The 18,599-nt window shown below is 33.5% G+C and overlaps 1 protein-coding gene across 2 annotated transcripts in view; it reads left to right on the top strand.

Annotated features, from left to right (window-relative positions):
* Window positions 1-17,575, top strand: part of Cfap69 (cilia and flagella associated protein 69) — a 68,342-nt gene extending 50,767 nt beyond the window's left edge. Inside the window, exons 17-23 of one of the 2 annotated variants that reach the window (XM_005334684.4) lie at window positions 2,469-2,661; window positions 4,475-4,612; window positions 5,191-5,267; window positions 6,626-6,823; window positions 14,579-14,665; window positions 15,976-16,080; window positions 16,615-17,575. In XM_005334684.4, coding sequence (XP_005334741.2) covers window positions 2,469-2,661; window positions 4,475-4,612; window positions 5,191-5,267; window positions 6,626-6,823; window positions 14,579-14,665; window positions 15,976-16,080; window positions 16,615-16,785 — 969 coding nt within the window. In that variant the 3' untranslated portion in view covers window positions 16,786-17,575. The remainder of the gene's footprint in view (window positions 1-2,468; window positions 2,662-4,474; window positions 4,613-5,190; window positions 5,268-6,625; window positions 6,824-14,578; window positions 14,666-15,975; window positions 16,081-16,614) is intronic. The other variant, XM_040291473.2, reaches the window with a different exon arrangement.
* The last annotated feature ends 1,024 nt before the right edge of the window (window positions 17,576-18,599 follow it).

Raw genomic sequence — 18,599 nt, 5'->3', positions numbered from 1 at the left:
AACTGTAAAACAAATATTAAATATCTCTTTATTGATTTTTTCCCAAACCAAATACCACAGGTCAATATTTTGTAAAGAAACATACCCCCAAATTATACTCAATACATTGTTTTTAAACAGAAACCTTCCTGTAGATTCATAAAGCACTAGCATATTAAAGCTTCTGAAAATGTCTCCAGTTAAGAAATCAGTTTACTTAGATTAGTATTCCCAAATACATATAAGCAGAAAATTTATTTCTTTGCACACCATCCACCTGCTTAGAAACAATATGTAAAAAGCTAGACTCTTATCAAAATTCAGTCTTATATCAATAACTTCTAGCTTTTCTCATAGTATTAGAATTAAGAGCCACAAGACAAAGATAAGAGTTGTTATTGTTGTTGTTGCTGCTGCTGCTGCTGCTGCTTTTGTTGCAATGCTGGGGAATTAAACCTGAGTGCTATGTAGTTAGGAGGTGATATGAGGAAGTCTGATGTGTCACAAACCACCATTTTGCAGGATGAGCAGGAGTGAGCATAGTAAACCTTCCTTCCAGTAAATAGTCACCATCAAGTCATCAAGCAACTATGAAGAATATAAACCTAAATCCTAGATTCATTTTAAATGGGGTTCATAGTCAAAATGATATAGGAGGAAAATTACAATTCTATTTAGAGAAATTTTGAGAGAGAGTCTCATGTAGAATTCTAGCAATGTCATTATCTATGATTGTCACCATTCTTGATTTTATTAGCAGTATAATAAACCTACTTTGATTAAAACAAACATGCGAAGATGTGAGGGAAGGGGAGGGGGGATAGTAGGGGATAGGAAAGGTAGCAGAATACAACAATTACTAATAGGGCATTATGTAAAATTGTGGATGTGTAACCGACGTGATTCTGCAATCTGCATTTGGGGTAAAATTGGGAGTTCATAACCCACTTCAATCTAATGTATGAAATATGATATGTCAAGAGCTTTGTAATGTTGTGAACAACCAATAAAAAAATATTGAAAAAAAAACATGCTAGAATTATTTGTGACCTTTCATGACCCTAAAAGAAAATTGGCTAATAATTCCATTTTTATGTCTTTATCTATAAAATAAGGATAACAATCAGCACAGTATTGGAAGGCTTAAATGAGTTATATTGTGTATATGTGTGTGCCCATGCATATTCTAGTGAATGTGAATGCATATATGCATATACATAAATACATTGGTTAAAACAGTTCCTGACACATATTATTGCTATTTGTTTGCTATTAATAAATATTATTAGATTTTATTTAATGTGCATTGAACCAATAAAGTTCATTACAAATAATAAATATTATTTAATTTTTATTTCAACTTCAACCTTTGACATTGCCTTTCTCCTGAAAATGAAGTATAAGAAATTTAGAAAAATAGAATGCTGTTAAGGGTTCTGCTTGATGCAGTTCTGCTAAAATATTTATTCAGTGTGTAATAATAATAACTAATAATGTTTAAATATTATTGAGAGCTTATCGTGTGCCAAGCAGTCTCATATAACTCATAATAACCTTTGCAGGTAATATTATTATCTTTTTAAAATGAAAACTAATTATGTTTCAAACTCAAAACAAGTTATATTTCCTTTGCTCTATTCTGCTAGCAGATCTGTAAAGTTAATCAACACAAAATAGGGAGCCAGGCAGGGTGGCATATGCCTGTAATCCCAGTGGTTTGGGAGGCTTAGGCAAGAGTATCAACAAGTTCAAAGCCAGCCTCAGCAATTTAGCAAGGCCCTAAGCAACTAAGTGACACCCAGTCTCTAAATAAAATACAAAAAGGGCTAGCATTGTGGTTCAGTGGCTAAGCATCTCGGGTTCAATCCCTGGTACCAAAAAAAAGTCACATAGGAAAATTACTGTGTGGAGGCCATTGGTCTTAATGGAATTTTCTAACCTAAATGTTGCTATGAAATATGGTTGGTAAAAGAACATTTTCTCGAATGTCTAAATGCACTTTTTATGGATACAATTTTTAAAATACAAAGTTATATCACATTTTTTATTTTCAGATTTTTCACCTAGTTACCATCAGTTGTTCTCTTGATAACAAAGAGATTATCACTAATAATAAATCTTTTTAAAGCTTAATAAAGCATGTAAAATGGAAAGATCATGTAATTGCAGTGGACCATGTCACTGCTGACCTTGCTTCACTTTAAATGAACATCTTCACTTATTTTTTGCAGCTCTCCCTTTTCCAGTTCAATCAAATTAATACATTTTTGGCCATGACATGTGATTATGGCTACTTCAGAATAATAGTAAATCTTTTTTTCTTTTTATCTTTTTAAATTTCTAATATTTGAAAACACTCATTAAAATAGGTATCTCTTAACAGGAAATTGAGTTGAAAAGGAACTTAAAAGTGTTTTATCTTTTTTAAGTAAGGCAATCATTCTTAATATTTATTGCAATGTTTTATCTTTTCTATTTCCTTACCACAGTTAAACCAAAAAAAATTTTGTAACCTAATACTTGGAATAATGGTTGAATTTTGTGATAATCCCAAAACTTCGGCTCATGTCAATGCTTGGCGAGGGAAGAAGGATCAGACAGCTGCTAGTCTTTTAATTAAATTGTGGAGAAAGGAAGAAAAAGAACTAGGAGTAAAACGAGATAAAAATGGGAAGATCATTGGTAAGTGTTTTGTAATTGTTAGAAGAAGCAATTAGATGTATATTTTTTAAAAAGGTATCTTTAAAAGGTATAGTGAAATATGAGGACTTACACACGTTCTAAAGTTCTTTTCTCAAGTATTTAAAGAAATTGCTATTCTAAATTCTGAATGATTGGAATAAAGGCAAGTAAATTAGTAGGAGGTTCATATTTTTACAGAATTTTTTTTAAAAAATGGTATTTCCATACCTAAAATTGATCTTTAAAATACTTAAAAGAGAATCCCAAAAGCCAAGTGAATTTTTAAAACTATCAACACACATTGTATTTATGCACCTATTGGCTTTTTAAATTTTTTTACTTAGTATATGTTTTCAAATTTGCCATGATTTAATAAACTTATCATTTTATATTAGGCAGTCTCTAAAATAAAAGAGATCATAAGAAAAAAAGTAGAAAAGATTGATTTTTGCTCATATTTATAACATACAGTCTGTTTTTTTCAAGAAGATTAGTTCATCAAATGCATGTGAAAAAACTAAAGAAATAAATTATCCATTGTGTAAAAAAAAACCAAAAAAAAACAAAAAAAAATGGTATTTAACTATATTTTCTTTAACATTACTTCCTAAAGAAGCTTATCTAGATTCTCTGATTTTTTTAATACTTTTCTTTTTTTTAGTTGTAGTTGGACACAATACCTTTATTTTATTTATTTATTTTTATGTGGTGCTGAGGATCTAACCCAGTGCCTTGCATGTGCTAGGTGAGCTGTCTACTGCTCAGCCCCAAACCCCGCCCTGGGTTCTCTGACTTTACAAATAGATCCAGTAATATTTTATTTACCAATAAAATTTGGGGATATAAGTAGTGTCTGGAAACAATCTTTGTAGCATTTTGTACTCTAAAGTTTATACAATTTACTTTTTATGTGAAGAAATTATTTTCTAAATGAAAATAAATGTTCAAAGTTTTAATTACTATACTTTAATGATGAGGTTAACAGCATCAGAATTTACAATTCATTTATATTCTCTAACGCTATATTATATCTTTTAATACTTTTAGTTTCTAACTATAGTTTTGTCAAAACTGTTAATAATGTTTTATTGTTTAATATTTTTAGTTATAGATGAACACAATGCCTTTATTTTATGTATTTTTATGTGGTGCTGAGAATCAAACCCAGTGCCTCACAGGTGCTAGGCAAGCACTCTACCACTGAGCCACTACCCCAGCCCCTATTGTTTATTTGTTTATTTTTAATTTTTTTTTAGTTGTACATGGGCACAATACCTTTATTTTGTTTATTTTTTTTATGTGGTGCTGAGGATCAAATTCAGTGCCTCACACAAACTAGGCAAGCGCTCTGAGCCACAACCCCAGATTCCTATTGTTTATTTTTAGGTGAAAATATTTCCACTTCTGGTGATTTCTATCTTTGACCCATTTTTGTTATTTGAGTTTTGATCTATAACATCATAAAATAACATTTACATTTACAACAAAGTATTAGAAACCAAAAATGAAATCGTTTACATCATCATTAATCTGATATTCAGTTTCTGGATCTCAAAATTTTCCAAGTTATTTACATAAAAATTTCACTTTTAAAAAGGAATTATGTAAAGTTTATGTATTTCACATAAATAATACAAATAGAAGGTTTATGTTTTGTCACAGAGTAGGGAAGAAATTACTGATTGTGCTTTAAAAAAAGTAAGTGTAATCACTATAGTATTTTTATATTTTTATGTTGGTTAGGTCAAAGTCTCAAGAATTTATTTACAATGGTTTTGGTTTTTTTTTATATTTCATGGTTTCCAATTATTAGATACAAAGAAACCTCTATTTACTAGTTTTCAAGAAGAGCAAAAAATCATGCCACTGCCCGCCAACTGCCCATCAGTTGCAGTTATGGATATTGCAGAGAATATCAGAGCAAAAATTTATGCTGTGTTGGGCAAACTAGGTAAGAAGCTGTTCCTCAAATTTGCAAGAACCTTTCTGTTATACTGAGTGTGACTGCACATAGATTTTGCTTTGGAACTTTCCAAAATTCCCTTTAACACAAATGCATGCATGTTCCATTGTTACCTCAATGCCTAGGTTCCAACACTGAACAAATAAATCAGAATTTCTGGATGTGGGACCCCCAGCATTAAAAATTTTAATTTTTAAAGTTTCCCAGGCAATTCCAGTGTGTAGCCTAGATTAAGGGCTTAGTCTAGATGATTAGGCTTAAACATTAGCATTCAGAATCATCTAAGTTTTTTTTTTTAAAGTCTTTGCTTCTTGTTAAGGAAGATGTCTTCACTCTTCAGCTTCTGAAAGTAAACTATCATTGTCTGGCCACAAAACAGAAAGAATAATTTCTCTGCTAATGACTGGGATCACCTGGCAGAGGTCATGTTGTAGGAGGAACTGACACAGGCAAAACTTTTTTAGGAAATCAAAAGTAAATGTTTGCATTTGTTTTTATGACACATATATGCATCTTGAAGTCACTTGCTCTGTTGAAGTAATTTTCTATTTATAAACTTTGTTTAGATTTTGAAAATTTACCTGGCCTTTCTGCTGAAGATTTTGTCACTCTCTGTATCATACATAGATACCTTGATTTCAAAGTAAGTACTGTTTTAATAACTGTTATTAAAATGTGTGTTTGTTATGTCAAAAAATAAATTGGGAAATAAAATATCTATACATAGCTGTGAGCAGTCATCTCTGCTGGGTTGTTTTTATTTCCTGTTTTGCATCTGATACTGTTGAAACATATCATTAGTTACTTCCCTCAAGGGATGAAATTTCATCCAACTATTAGCTTATAAAAGAAGATGGATATTACTGACATAGAGCTATTCAAAAGCCTGACAGAAGTTTACTAATATAATTTCTTCTCTTTGAAGAGCATCAGGATTAATAAGTTATTACTTATTAATGCTTGTCAAAGTATTCATTTATTATTAGCTTATATCATGATCAAATCTCAAAAGATATTAGGATGCTTATTTTACTAGTTATATTTTAATCAGTCAATAAATGTTTTTGAAGTTTGAAAAAAATCTTATTAAGTAAACATTTGCCTTATACTGATATTATTAGTACTATATGCTAATGTAGTTGGTTTTGCATTGTTTTTTGGTAACTGTGAATGAACCCAGCATCTAGTGCACTAAGCTACATTCCAGTGCTTTCATTTTATTTTGTTTTTTTTAATTTTTGAAACATAGTTTCTCTAATTTGCCCAGGCTGATCTTGAACTTTCCATCCTCCTGCATGAGCCTTCTAAGTAGCTGGGATTGCAAGTGTGCACCACTGCACCCAGCAGTATTATGTATTGAATGTTGTGAATTAATAAATCCATATCTTAAAATGAAAGTAAAACTGAATTGTATTCCTATCTTAGATACATAAGTTTTATTCTTGTTTTAAATATATTGAAGCACATTAATTTCTAAACAACACAGAATATGAGATGGAGCTTTGGGCATATGGAGCCACATAATTAAAAGTCTAAGATTCAGTTATACTTTACTTTAGTGAGGAGGTGAGGGGCAGGGCCCAATTCCTCAAGTTGAATCTGCTCTAGCGTCTCAGGAGTCCCCAGATTGTTCCTATAAGTTCAGCTTGACCTAGCCTTCAGTTTCAGGGTTTTAGGGAGAAAAGCAGCAATAATTTAAATAGATGAGAATAAGTCATCAGTTTCTGCAGCTGTGAAAACAAAATAATTATAAGCCATAAGTGGTGCAGTCCATTCCATGAACACATTGAATCATAAAAAATATTTGGTAAACTACTTCTGAGTACTCAAACGTAACTGGTGCCCTGAGTCATTCCCAAAGCTCTTAACTTATTCCCCAGAGGTAAGTTATAGAAAGCTTAAGGGTTAGAATAATAGGAGTGAACATCCCCATAAAGGGTTACCTAAAATTATATCATTTATTTTTGGTTAATTTAACTCTGTTAAACTTTGTTACAACAGATTGGGGAAATATGGAATGAAATATATGAAGAAATAAAATTAGAAAAGTTAAGACCTGTCACTGCAGATAAAAAAATTTTGGAAGGTATTACAACAGCATCAGAAAATATTGGAAAGATGGTTGTTTCTCTGCAAAATGAGATGATTGAAAGCCAAGCACGCCAAGATGCACAAAGTGAACAAAAAGTATATGCAAAAGTAAGCCACAATACCATTGAGGCACAACATATTAATTTCAATGTATAAACTAGAGGAAGTTATTCCTAGGATACATACTTACTGTGATTGTTTTAGACTTTTTTTTCCCTCATAGTTATTTTCAGTGTCTTTGTTCTTAAAAGAAATCATGGACTTAAGAGTTTTAGATCCAATTACTATTTTAATGACATTTTATGGATAATTAACATAATTTGATTTGTATATTTTTAAAAGGTAAAGAGATATCTGAAACACTTTCATTTTTGAAGTGCTGAACAAGGTTACAAAGATTGTGGCCTATGTAAATGAATACATTTAACAATTTCTGTCTGATAGTTTATTTGTAACTTGTGTTGGCCCTCTCTTTCATTCTGATAGGCCCTTAATGGTATGCCAACTATCAGTTTATCAGTCCATCAGCTTCACCTTCACTACAGTGCAGAATGCTTGCTGTGAGCATTCATGCTGTAAATCCTGAGGTATACTGTTCTCTGACTCAATCAGAAAAGACTTGTCAGGAAAATAGCCATTTTTCCAAAAACTGAACACATCATGTGTTTTTGAGCAAGTAAGTGATTATTTAAATTAAATTATTCACAGATACAAAGATGATGTAGATTCCCCACTTTTCTTTGTGATCCTTTGTAGCTACAATTAAATATTTGAAACTCTTAAGGTGATTTCCAAAGTGTTTTCTATTGCCTGCCCTTTCCATGTAGCCTATTAAATGTTAACATCTACAGCTGTAGGAACTCTCTATGGGTTCATCTTTAAATTCCATTCCATTTTATACAACCAATTGCTTGAAAGTTTTGTTTGCTAGGAGTTTTTGTTTGTTTCACTTTTTTGCATAGATGCTGCCATTTAACCCATTTATTTTCTCTGAAATGGAGCAGCAGAATTGGAATTTATTTATGTCACCTAGTTATCATTACTTCTTTCAAACAGCAGAATATTTGCTATATTGACTAAATGTTGTTGACTTATTGATTATTATTGACTTATTATCATAGTTCTGATCCCATTTTTTAGCAGTTATTTAATTAACCATTCTTAGATTCATAATTTAATCTCTTTTTTTCTTTTTTCTTTTTGTACCAGGGATTAAACCCAGGGGTGCTTAACTAGTGATCCACATCCCCAGCTGTTTTTATTTTTTATTTTGAGACAGGGCCTTACTAAGTTACTTAGGGCCTTGCTAAATTCTGAGGCTGGTTTTGAACTTGTGATCCTCCTACCTCAGCCTCCTAAATTGCTGGGATTACAAGTATGTACCACCATGCCCAGCTCATAATTTAATCTTCATAGTATAATGTATAGTAACCAAGGACTTGAGTCCTCTGATTATATGTTCAATGAATAGCCTTTTGAGAACTATATACTTTGCAGTTGGTTAGTAGTTCCTTCCCTAGACTTCATTAACACAACAAACTCAGTGCTCTCACAAAATTGCTTGTCTTGTTGCAGTCATATATTAAAAGTAATTTCACCAATATATTTTTGACTAAACTAATTATCAGTGACCAGTAGGAATTTCTTTATTTTCCCCTGTGAATTTGCTGTTAAATCATGCATTTAGTTGACTCTGGATTATAATCTATCTTCACAAATGGCAATCATCATCTCCTGGGCCTAGTCAAGTACACAGGAAGGAGAGAAGGAAGGAGAAGAGGACAGGAGAACCAAGGAAGCCTAGGACATATAAAGAAGACAAACTGCTATGAGTCAGCACTAAACGATCCTGCTGAAACAACTGGTCGGCCCTTCTGAACCTACGGAGGCTAATGCCAACTGAGCCTTCATAGGCAGTGGCCACAGGATTGAAACGGGGCTTGGGAGAGCCAGTCAGGACCTACCTGTTGCATTGGTCACCTGGCAAAGGGAACGAACTGTCACCATGTGCATGGGATACCACCATGGCAGAGAACTGATGTCACCAGAATGCGGCAGAGGAGATAACTTCATTGAAACCAGCGGCGACAGTGACTTCCTCCCTTCCTCTAATACCTTTCCTCCGAAGCATCAAATAAATTTATAGGAGTAAACAGTTACTCAGCAGTCAAACAGAACAAGAAGTAACATGAGCAGCATGAAAAAGCAAGGAAGAAAAAGAGGACCAACAATGCAGGACAGCCTAAATATTCAGGAGGACCTAGAGTCATCAGAAAAATGGTCAAATAAAGAACTTAAGGAATACCTTAGACAGATGGAATGGAACCTTAAAGAGGATATGAGACAGCAAATTCAAACAGTGAAAGAACACATTGAAAATGAATTACATAAACAGATAAAAGAAGAAGTTAAGTATCTTTATCAGGAGATAGAGATTATTTTTAAAAAATCAAACAATAATTCTAGAAATGAAGGAAACTACAAACCAAATTAAAAACTCAAATGAGAGTATCACTAACAGAGTGGAACAAGTAGAAGCCAGAACATCAGATAATGAAGACAAAATATATCATCTTGAAAAGAGTCTAGCCAACTCAGAAAGGCTGGTAAAAAATGACGAGAAAAATATCCAAGAGATATGCGATAACATAAAAAAAAAACAAACGTAAGAGTCATTGGGATAGAGGAAGGTATAGAGACTCAAACCAAGGGAATGAGTAACCTGCTGAATGAAATAATTACAGAAAACTTTCCAGAAATAAAAAAGGAAATGGATATACAAATTGTAGATGCATACAAGACACTGAACATACAAAATCACAGTAGACCAAAGCCAAGACACATTGTTATGAAGATATCCAATATACAGAACAAAGAGAAAATATTAAAAGCTAGAAGAGAAAGGAGGCAGATTACATTCAGGGGTAAACTAATAAGGTTAACAACAGATTTTTAATCACAGACGCTGAAAGCAAGAAGATCCTGGAACAACGGATTTCAAACACTGAAAGACAATAGATGTCAACCAAGAATTCTGTATCCAGAAAAATTAAGCTTCAGGTATGAGAACAAAATAAAAATTTTTCATGATAAACAAAAGTTAAAAGAATTTGCAGCCAGAAAACCCGCATTGCAAAGCATCTTAAGCAAAACACTACACGAGGAAGAAATGAAAAAACAATAACCAAAACCATCAGTGGAAAGTGCCTCAGTAAAGACAGAGGGTGGGGGGAAAGATAATCATGGAGAAACAAACTAAATTTTTAAAAAAAGATAAATAATCAAACATGGCTGGAAGTACAAACCATATATCAATAGTAACTCTAAATATTAATGGCTTAAACTCTCCAATAAAGCGACATAGGCTGGTAACATGGATTAAAAAAACAAATCCAACAATATGCTGCCTCCAGGAGACACATCTGATTGGAAAAGACATACACAGGCTGAAGGTGAAAGGTTGGGAAAAATATACCACGCACACGGTCCTCGTAAGCAAGCAGGGTTAGCCATCCTCATATCGAATAAAATCGACTTCAAGACTAAGTTAATCAAAAGGGATAAGGAAGGACATTATATACTGTTAAAAGGAACCATTCACCAACAAGACATAACAATTATCAATATTTATGTACCAAATAATGGTGCTGCGACGTTCATAAAACAAATTCTCCTCAAGTTCAAGAATCAAATAGACCACAACACAATAATTACGGGTAACTTCAACACACCTCTCTCATCATTGGACAGATCCTCCAAACAAAAGTTGAATAAAGAAACTATAGAACTCAATATCACAATCAAAAACCTAGACTTAACTGACATATATAGAATATATCAACCATCATCAAGTGGATATACTTTTTTCTCAGTAGCACATGGATCCTTCTCAAAAATAGACCATATATTATGCCATAGGGCAACCCTCAGTAAATATAAAGGGGTGGAGATAATACCATGCATTTTATCTGATCATAATGGAATGAAACTGGAAATCAATGATAAAAGAAGGAAGGAAAAATCCTTCATCACATGGAAAATGAACAATATGTTACTGAATGATCAAAGGGTTACAGAAGACATAAAGGAGAAAATCAAGAAATTCTTAGAGATAAATGAAAATACAGACACAACATATTGGAATCTATGGGACACAATGAAAGCAGTTTTAAGAGGAAAATTCATCGCCTGGTGGTCATTCCTCGAAAAAAGAGAAAACCAACAAATAAATGAGCTCACACTTCATCTCAGAGCCCTAGAAAAGGAAGAGCAAAACAACAGCAAACGTAGCAGAAGGCAAGAAATAGTTAAAATCAGAGCTGAAATCAACGAAATGGAAACAAAAGAAAATATTGAAAAAATTGACAAAACTAAAAATTGGTTCTTCGAAAAAATAAATAAGATCGACAGACCCTTAGCCATGCTAACGAAGAGAAGAAGAGAGAGAACTCAAATTACTAACATACGGGATGAAAAAGGCAATATCACAACAGATAACACAGAAATACAGAAGATAATTAGGAATTATTTTGAAAATCTATATCCCAATAAAATAGAAGATAGTGAAGACATCGATAAATTTCTTAAGTCATATGATTTGCCCAGACTGAGTCAGGAGGATACAAACAATTTGAACAGACCAATATCAATGGATGAAATAGAAGAAGCAATCAAAAGACTACCAACCAAGAAAAGCCCAGGACCAGATGGGTATACAGCAGAGTTTTAAAAAACGTTTAGAGAAGAATTAATACCAACACTTTTCAAGTTATTTCAGGAAATAGAAAAAGAGGGAGCTCTTCCAAATTCATTCTATGAGGCCAACATCACCCTGATTCCGAAACCAGACAAAGACACCTCAAAGAAAGAAAACTACAGACCAATATCTCTAATGAACCTAGATTCAAAAATCCTCAAAAAAATTCGGGCGAATCGGATACAAAAACACATCAAAAAAATTGTGCACCATGACCAAGTAGGATTCATCCCTGGGATGCAAGGATGGTTCAATATACGGAAATCAATAAATGTTATTCACCACATCAATAGACTTAAAGATAATAACCATATGATCATCTCGATAGACGCAGAAAAAGCATTTGACAAAGTACAGCATCCCTTTATGTTCAAAACGTTAGAAAAACTAGGGATAACAGGAACTTACCTCAAAATTGTAAAAGCTATCTATGCTAAGCCTCAGGCTAGCATCATTCTGAATGGAGAAAAATTGAAGGCATTCCCTCTAAAACCTGGAACAAGACAGAGATGCCCTCTATCACCACTTCTATTCAGTATAGTTCTTGAAACACTGGCCAGAGCAATTAGACAGACGAAAGAAATTAAAGGCATTAAAATAGGAAAAGATGAACTTAAATTATCACTGTTTGCGGACAACATGATTCTATACCTAGAAGACTCAAAAGGATCTACCAAAAAAACTACTAGAACTAATAAATGAATTCAGCAAAGTGGCAGGATATAAAATCAACACGCATAAATCAAAGGCATTTCTGTATATCAGCGACAAAACTTCTGAAACGGAAATGAGGAAAAACACCCCATTCACAATATCCTCAAAAAAAAATAAAATACTTAGGAATCAACCTGACAAAAGAGGTGAAAGATTTATACAATGAAAACTACAGAACCCTAATGAGAGAAATAGAAGATCTTAGAAGATGGAAAAATATACCCTCTTCATGGATAGGCAGAACTAACATCATCAAAATGACGATATTACCAAAAGTTCTCTATAGGTTTAATGCAATGCCAATCAAAATCCCAACAGCATTTCTTGTAGAAATAGATAAAGCAATCATGAAATTCATATGGAAAAATAAAAGACCCAGAATAGCAAAAGCAACTCTAAGCAGGAAGTGTGAATCAGGCGGTATAGCGATACCAGATTTCAAATTATACTAAAGAGCAATAGTGACAAAAACAGCATGGTACTGGTACCAAAATAGGCGGGTGGACCAATGGTACAGAATAGAGGACACAGAGACTAATCCACAAAGTTACAACTATCTTATATTTGATAAAGAGGCTAAAAGCATGCAATGGAGGAAGGATAGCATCTTCAACAAATGGTGCTGGGAAAACTGGAAATCCATATGCAACAAAATGAAACTGAATCCCCTCCTCTTGCCATGCACAAAAGTTAACTCAAAATGGATCAAGGAGCTTGATATCAAATCAGAGACTCTGCATCTGATAGAAGAAAAAGTTGGCTCCGATCTACATATTGTGGTGTCGGGCTCCAAATTCCTTAATAGGACACTCATAGCACAAGAGTTAATAACAAGAATCAACAAATGGAACTTACTTAAACTGAAAAGTTTTTTCTCAGCAAGAGAAACAATAAGAGAGGTAAATAGGGAGCCTACATCCTGGGAACAAATTTTTACTCCTCACACTTCAGATAGAGCCCTAATATCCAGAGTATACAAAGAACTCAAAAAATTAAACAATAAGATAACAAATAACCCAATCAACAAATGGGCCAAATACCTGAACAGACACTTCTCAGAGGAGGACATACAATCAATCAACAAGTACATGAAAAAATGCTCACCATCTCTAGCAGTCAGAGAAATGCAAATCAAAACCACCCTAAGATACCATCTCACTCCAGTAAGATTGGCAGCCATTATGAAGTCAAACTACAACAAGTGCTGGCGAGGATGTGGGGAAAAGGGTACCTCTTGTACATTGCTGGTGGGACTGCAAATTGGTGTGGCCAATTTGGAAAGCAGTATGGAGATTCCTGGGAAAGCTTGGAATGGAACCACCATTTGACCCAGCTATTGCCCTTCTCGGACTATTCCCTGAAGATCTTAAAAGAGTGTACTACAGAGATACTGCCACATCGATGTTCATAGCAGCACAATTCACAATAGCTAGACTGTGGAACCAACCCAGATATGACCTTCAATAGATGAATGGATGAAACAAAAAATGTGGCATTTATACACAATGGAGTACTATGCAGCACTAAAAAATGACAAAATCATGGAATTTGCAGGGATAATGGATGGCATTAGAGCAGATTATGCTAAGTGAAGCTAGCCAATCCCTAAAAAACAAATGCCAAATGTCTTCTTTGATATAATGAGAGCAACTAAGAACAGAACAGGGAGGAAGAACTGGAGGAAAAGATTAACATTAAACAGAGACATGAGGTGGGAGGGAAAGGGAGAGAAAAGGGAAATTGCATGGAAATGGAAGGAGACCCTCATTGTTATATAAGATTACATATAAGAGGTTGTGTGGGGAATGGGAAAAAAAAAACAAGGAGAGGAATGAATTACAGTAGATGGGGTAGAGAGAGAAGATGGGAGGGGAGGGGAGGGGGCAAAGTAGAGGATAGGAAAGGTAGCAGAATACAACAGTTACTAATAGGGCATTATGTAAAAATGTGGATGTGTAACCGATGTGATTCTGCAATCAGTATTTGGGGTAAAAATGGGAGTTCATAACCCACTTGAATCTAATGTATGAAATATTATATGTCAAGAGCTTTGTAATGTTTTGAACAACCAATAAAAAAATTAAAAACAAAAACAAATGGCAATCATGTAAAACAATCAATCTTGCTGATGCTTTTAAAAAAAATAAAAAATAAATTTTGCATTACATTTCATGGAAAGCGGTTTAAACCTTAGCCATATATGAGTAAAAGATTTTTTTTCATTTTAAGAGTTTTGTTTTTAAAATTAAGTACTATGAATATTCTAATTCTTTTGCTAATGGGCCTTAAAATTTACTTTAGCAAAGGGTAGGTGCTTCCTTCCAAATAGATGCTTTCAAGCCCTTTGGTATTCTTTCATAGAAACTGAAACCCCCTTACCTTTTTCATTTCAGATACAAGCTACACACAAGCAAAGAGACCTAGCTAATAAATCATGGGAAAATTTCCTGGCTAGAACATCAAATGCTAAAACACTAAAGGTAGGATTTTTAAGTTTTATGATGTATACAACAAATAACCAACTCTTAAGAACAGAATTTTTTCAGAAGTGAATAGTCCTTTACTTTTTCCTGGTTACCTTTCTATAGAATACCAACACTTATTAGGTGCTTGTATGCATTTTAGCTTGAAACTGCCTTTTCACAGCTACAGGTGATGCTACTCTGAGTTTCATTTGGTTTAGCAGGGGGAATTAAGGGTAGTGTTCTTGGCCTTTGTAAAACCACTGATAGACAGGAATGAGCTGAAGAAATGTGCTCTACTTTCCATTCTGAACCTTATTCAATTATTTCTTTTCCGTAAAAAGTTGAGTTGAAGAACAGAAAAAGTAACTGTTCTGATTTACCCTCTTCACAAAGAGCTTTTCCCCTCTGTGATTACCAAAAGAAACATATTACAGTTTAAATGGGAATTGGAGATAAATATCCCTTTGGAAAAAAATATGATAAGCTACTTTAACTAGAAACCAATCTAGAAATTTTATACTGCTAATTGTTCTCTTGACATTTGTGAGACGCACCATGCATTTTTAAAATGTCTATATTTTTTCCTATATTTTTCATTAATATCTTTAATATACTTATATTTAGTGTCCTGGTTCTTCCTGTAGATATGAAATTGGTAAATATTTAGTTAATCCATGAAAATACAGGAAACAGTAAGATAGCAAAACATAAGTTAAAAATAAATTCTGAGTCCCAGGTTATCCCCCTTTCACTGAAAGTTCTCCCAAACTTTACTTAAAAATATCCTCAAAACTGCTTGTATTTTTAAGAAGAGTTAATGACAAGAAACTCCTTTCCTGTTGATTTTTCACCTATCAGTACCTCTAATATTGAGCTTGAATGTAACTGCAACAAATTATATAATTTATATTATTCTGAATATTTGAAATTATACTGAGTTATATTTATTCAAATAAATGTGCATAGCTTGATATAAATTTAGTAAGTTATAAATTGTACTATTTAATAATAGCTTATTACATCAAACTAAATCTTATTTCCTGAGGACATTTTTTTTTATTCCTTGGTTACATATGACCAGTACCTCTGGAAATAACCAGAGTGTTTTTTAGATGCATGGTGTTTTCTTCAATGCGCAAAGGATTCAACCCTCAGTAGTAACTGTCATCTTGGTCTAAATGAGTAAATGTTGATCCCAGGGCCGCCTAATAAACATTCAAAGAGTTAAACAGAATTTAATGTACTTTGTGTCTTTATTATAACTACCATAGTTAATGCTTCAATAGCAATTAATAGCATTTTATTTCTAATTTTAAAATCTTCAGAAAGCAAAAAGGCTTCAGGAAAAGGCCATAGAATCCTCTAAATACAAAGGGCAACCACAAAACACAATACTTCATCGGACAGTTATTAAAGGCCTTAACACAACGGTAAGATTACTTTTCTCCACTTCTTTTGCTTAATAGATATTAAATTTAGGGTCCCAAAATGTTATTTCTATGGAATCTTTCTTTTTCTTTTTTTTTTATCTTTTTTTTCTGCTGTTCAAATATTCACACCATTAAGGTACATTTCATTTATCTCCAAGTACTGGTTTAGAGCAGATCCAGCCCTCTTAGTTTCCTATGAAATTTCTACCAAAACTAGTCATTGTATATCTTTACATCTTTTTGACAGGCAATGTGCAGTACTTACTTAGCCTGACAAGTAAATTCATGTCATATGCCACTGTTCCTGGTGACCTCATTTGGACATAATCTGCCACCAATTACAAAGCTCATGAGCAACAGAAGAATTCAAACCCACTTTTCCCAGCTCCAAAGCCATTATCTTTTCCACAATGTAATACTGCCTCCTAATTACTTATATTTACATTTTGTATCTTTTCCAAAGGATGACTGGGTTTTTCTTTTATTGAAAAGTTTATAAACAGACTCTAGATATTTACCTTTTGCTTTTTTTAGGTGCCCTCTGGTGGGGTAGTAACAGTGGAAAGCACTCCTGTCCGATTACTTGGAGGACCTCTGGCTGATACAGATTTAGCTCTTAAAAAGCTGCCTATTCGCGGAGGAGCATTGCAGAGGGTGAAAGCAATTAAAATTGGGAATGGGCAAAACAAGAGTATTCCTTCCTAACATACTTAAGAGTCTATGAAATAAATTCTGCTTCTAATTTTAGCTAAATATATCTTTATACACAAATGTAAAGCAACTATTTTAGAATAAATATTTTAGTATATTTATATGCTAAATAAATATTTTAATATAATTTATAGTATTTAGTAAAACACTCTATAAATAAAATAAGGCCATATAATTTATTTTTATTGAAAACATCAGCATAATATCAGAAAAGTTATCATCAATTTCTTTGGAAAGACTGCTAATTCTCTTAACTTAAATTGTAAACATAGCTTACTAGGACTCTTGCTTGCATGTGAACTACTCTAAATAGTTGAGCCAAAAAAAAATTTATGTAGGGTCTGTACCTATCAAATCTGGGAGTCATTTAGACTGCAAGCTTTTTTGGATCTAGGGACTGACAGTGTATTTGTAGCATTATCTTCTAGCAACTCCTGACTTACATTCTCTCAGGTTTGTATCCAGGGGAGAAGAATGTATGTCTGTTTCTCAGTAGTTTTCCACACTGCTTCTGCATTCTGGGACCTTTGATTTGTCACATGTCCACTCTTGAACAATTTACTATAAATTTGATCAGATCTGAGTACAGCCTATCGCAGAGCCAGAAGCAGTCAGATACCATCAACATATATGGATAGAGTAGAGAATTTAGGTACTGTTATCAGAAGTGTATAGAAATACTGGGCAGCAACAAATATGTTGGTCAGAGTAACACAAGTTTTATTTGTTATGAAAAGCAAATGTTAGTTGTGAATCAAACAGTGAAAATAAAAATAAAAATACATACGGTTTTACTCTTAATTTGTAAATATGCAAATCAAAGTCTAATAGTCCTCCTCTTCTGTATTGGAGAAGGAAAAGATAGAGGGGAATGTGTTCCTTCCTTTGATGGTGGAGTTATCTTATAAATAAATAAGTGGTAGATACCATAATGGTGGGCATAGAGCCAAGTATCCATGTCCCTGAATGCAATTATGAGGTTTTCATCTCTTGTCTTAATCCCTATTAAACTACTCCTCCAGCCAAAAATCCACAAAGTTGAGTTCATGTATGGGACTAGGAGAGAGAAAAACCTGTTTTCTTAAGCAAGAAAGTAACTGGAATTTGAGTCTACATTCTTGGTACATATGACACTCGGCAGTGTAATGGTAAAGCTATGATGACTGGTTTTCCCTGGGGAAAAAGCCCTCTTTAGTAGTATTTGCCAACTTGCATGGTGTAAATACTCTTTTTTTCAAATATTTTTTGTGGTTGTATATGGACAGAATGCCTTTATTTTGTTTATTTATATGCATTGCTAAGTATTGAACTCAGTGCTTCACATATGCTAGGGAAGCACTCTGCCACTAAACTACAGCCCCAGCCCTGTAAATACTCTACTATAACCAGCCATGGTTGGTCAAGCTACTAACATGATGTTGTTGAATGCAGAATTGGGAAGAGATGCATACATTCCACTTACGTGATCACATAACAGCAGGTCCTATCACTGCAGTGGGCCTCTTTTTTACTCCTCCTTTTCCTTCTCGTATCTTCTCCTACCTCACATTCCTTTAGAATGTTTTTTTATTATCTTACCTGTGAGGGGAGATCATTATTGCCCTGGTAAGAATGAATTGCCAGTTTACCTTTGGCTGGTGGTCTCTCACCCTGTCCTAACTGTCCAGTTCCCTGTGGCCACAGGAGTAGATATAATCAGTGAGTTTTGTTCTCTCTAGAACCTTTTTTTTTTTCAATTATCATCACCCTTGAAAAGAGATAAGAATGCACAGAAATCCCTCAGGAAAAAAGATTCTATCTAAAGGAGA

Source organism: Ictidomys tridecemlineatus, chromosome 2, assembly GCF_052094955.1.
Source record: "Ictidomys tridecemlineatus isolate mIctTri1 chromosome 2, mIctTri1.hap1, whole genome shotgun sequence".
Lineage (NCBI taxonomy): Eukaryota > Metazoa > Chordata > Mammalia > Rodentia > Sciuridae > Ictidomys > Ictidomys tridecemlineatus.
Note: the sequence above shows the minus strand (reverse complement) of the source record. Positions and strands in the feature narration are given on the sequence as shown.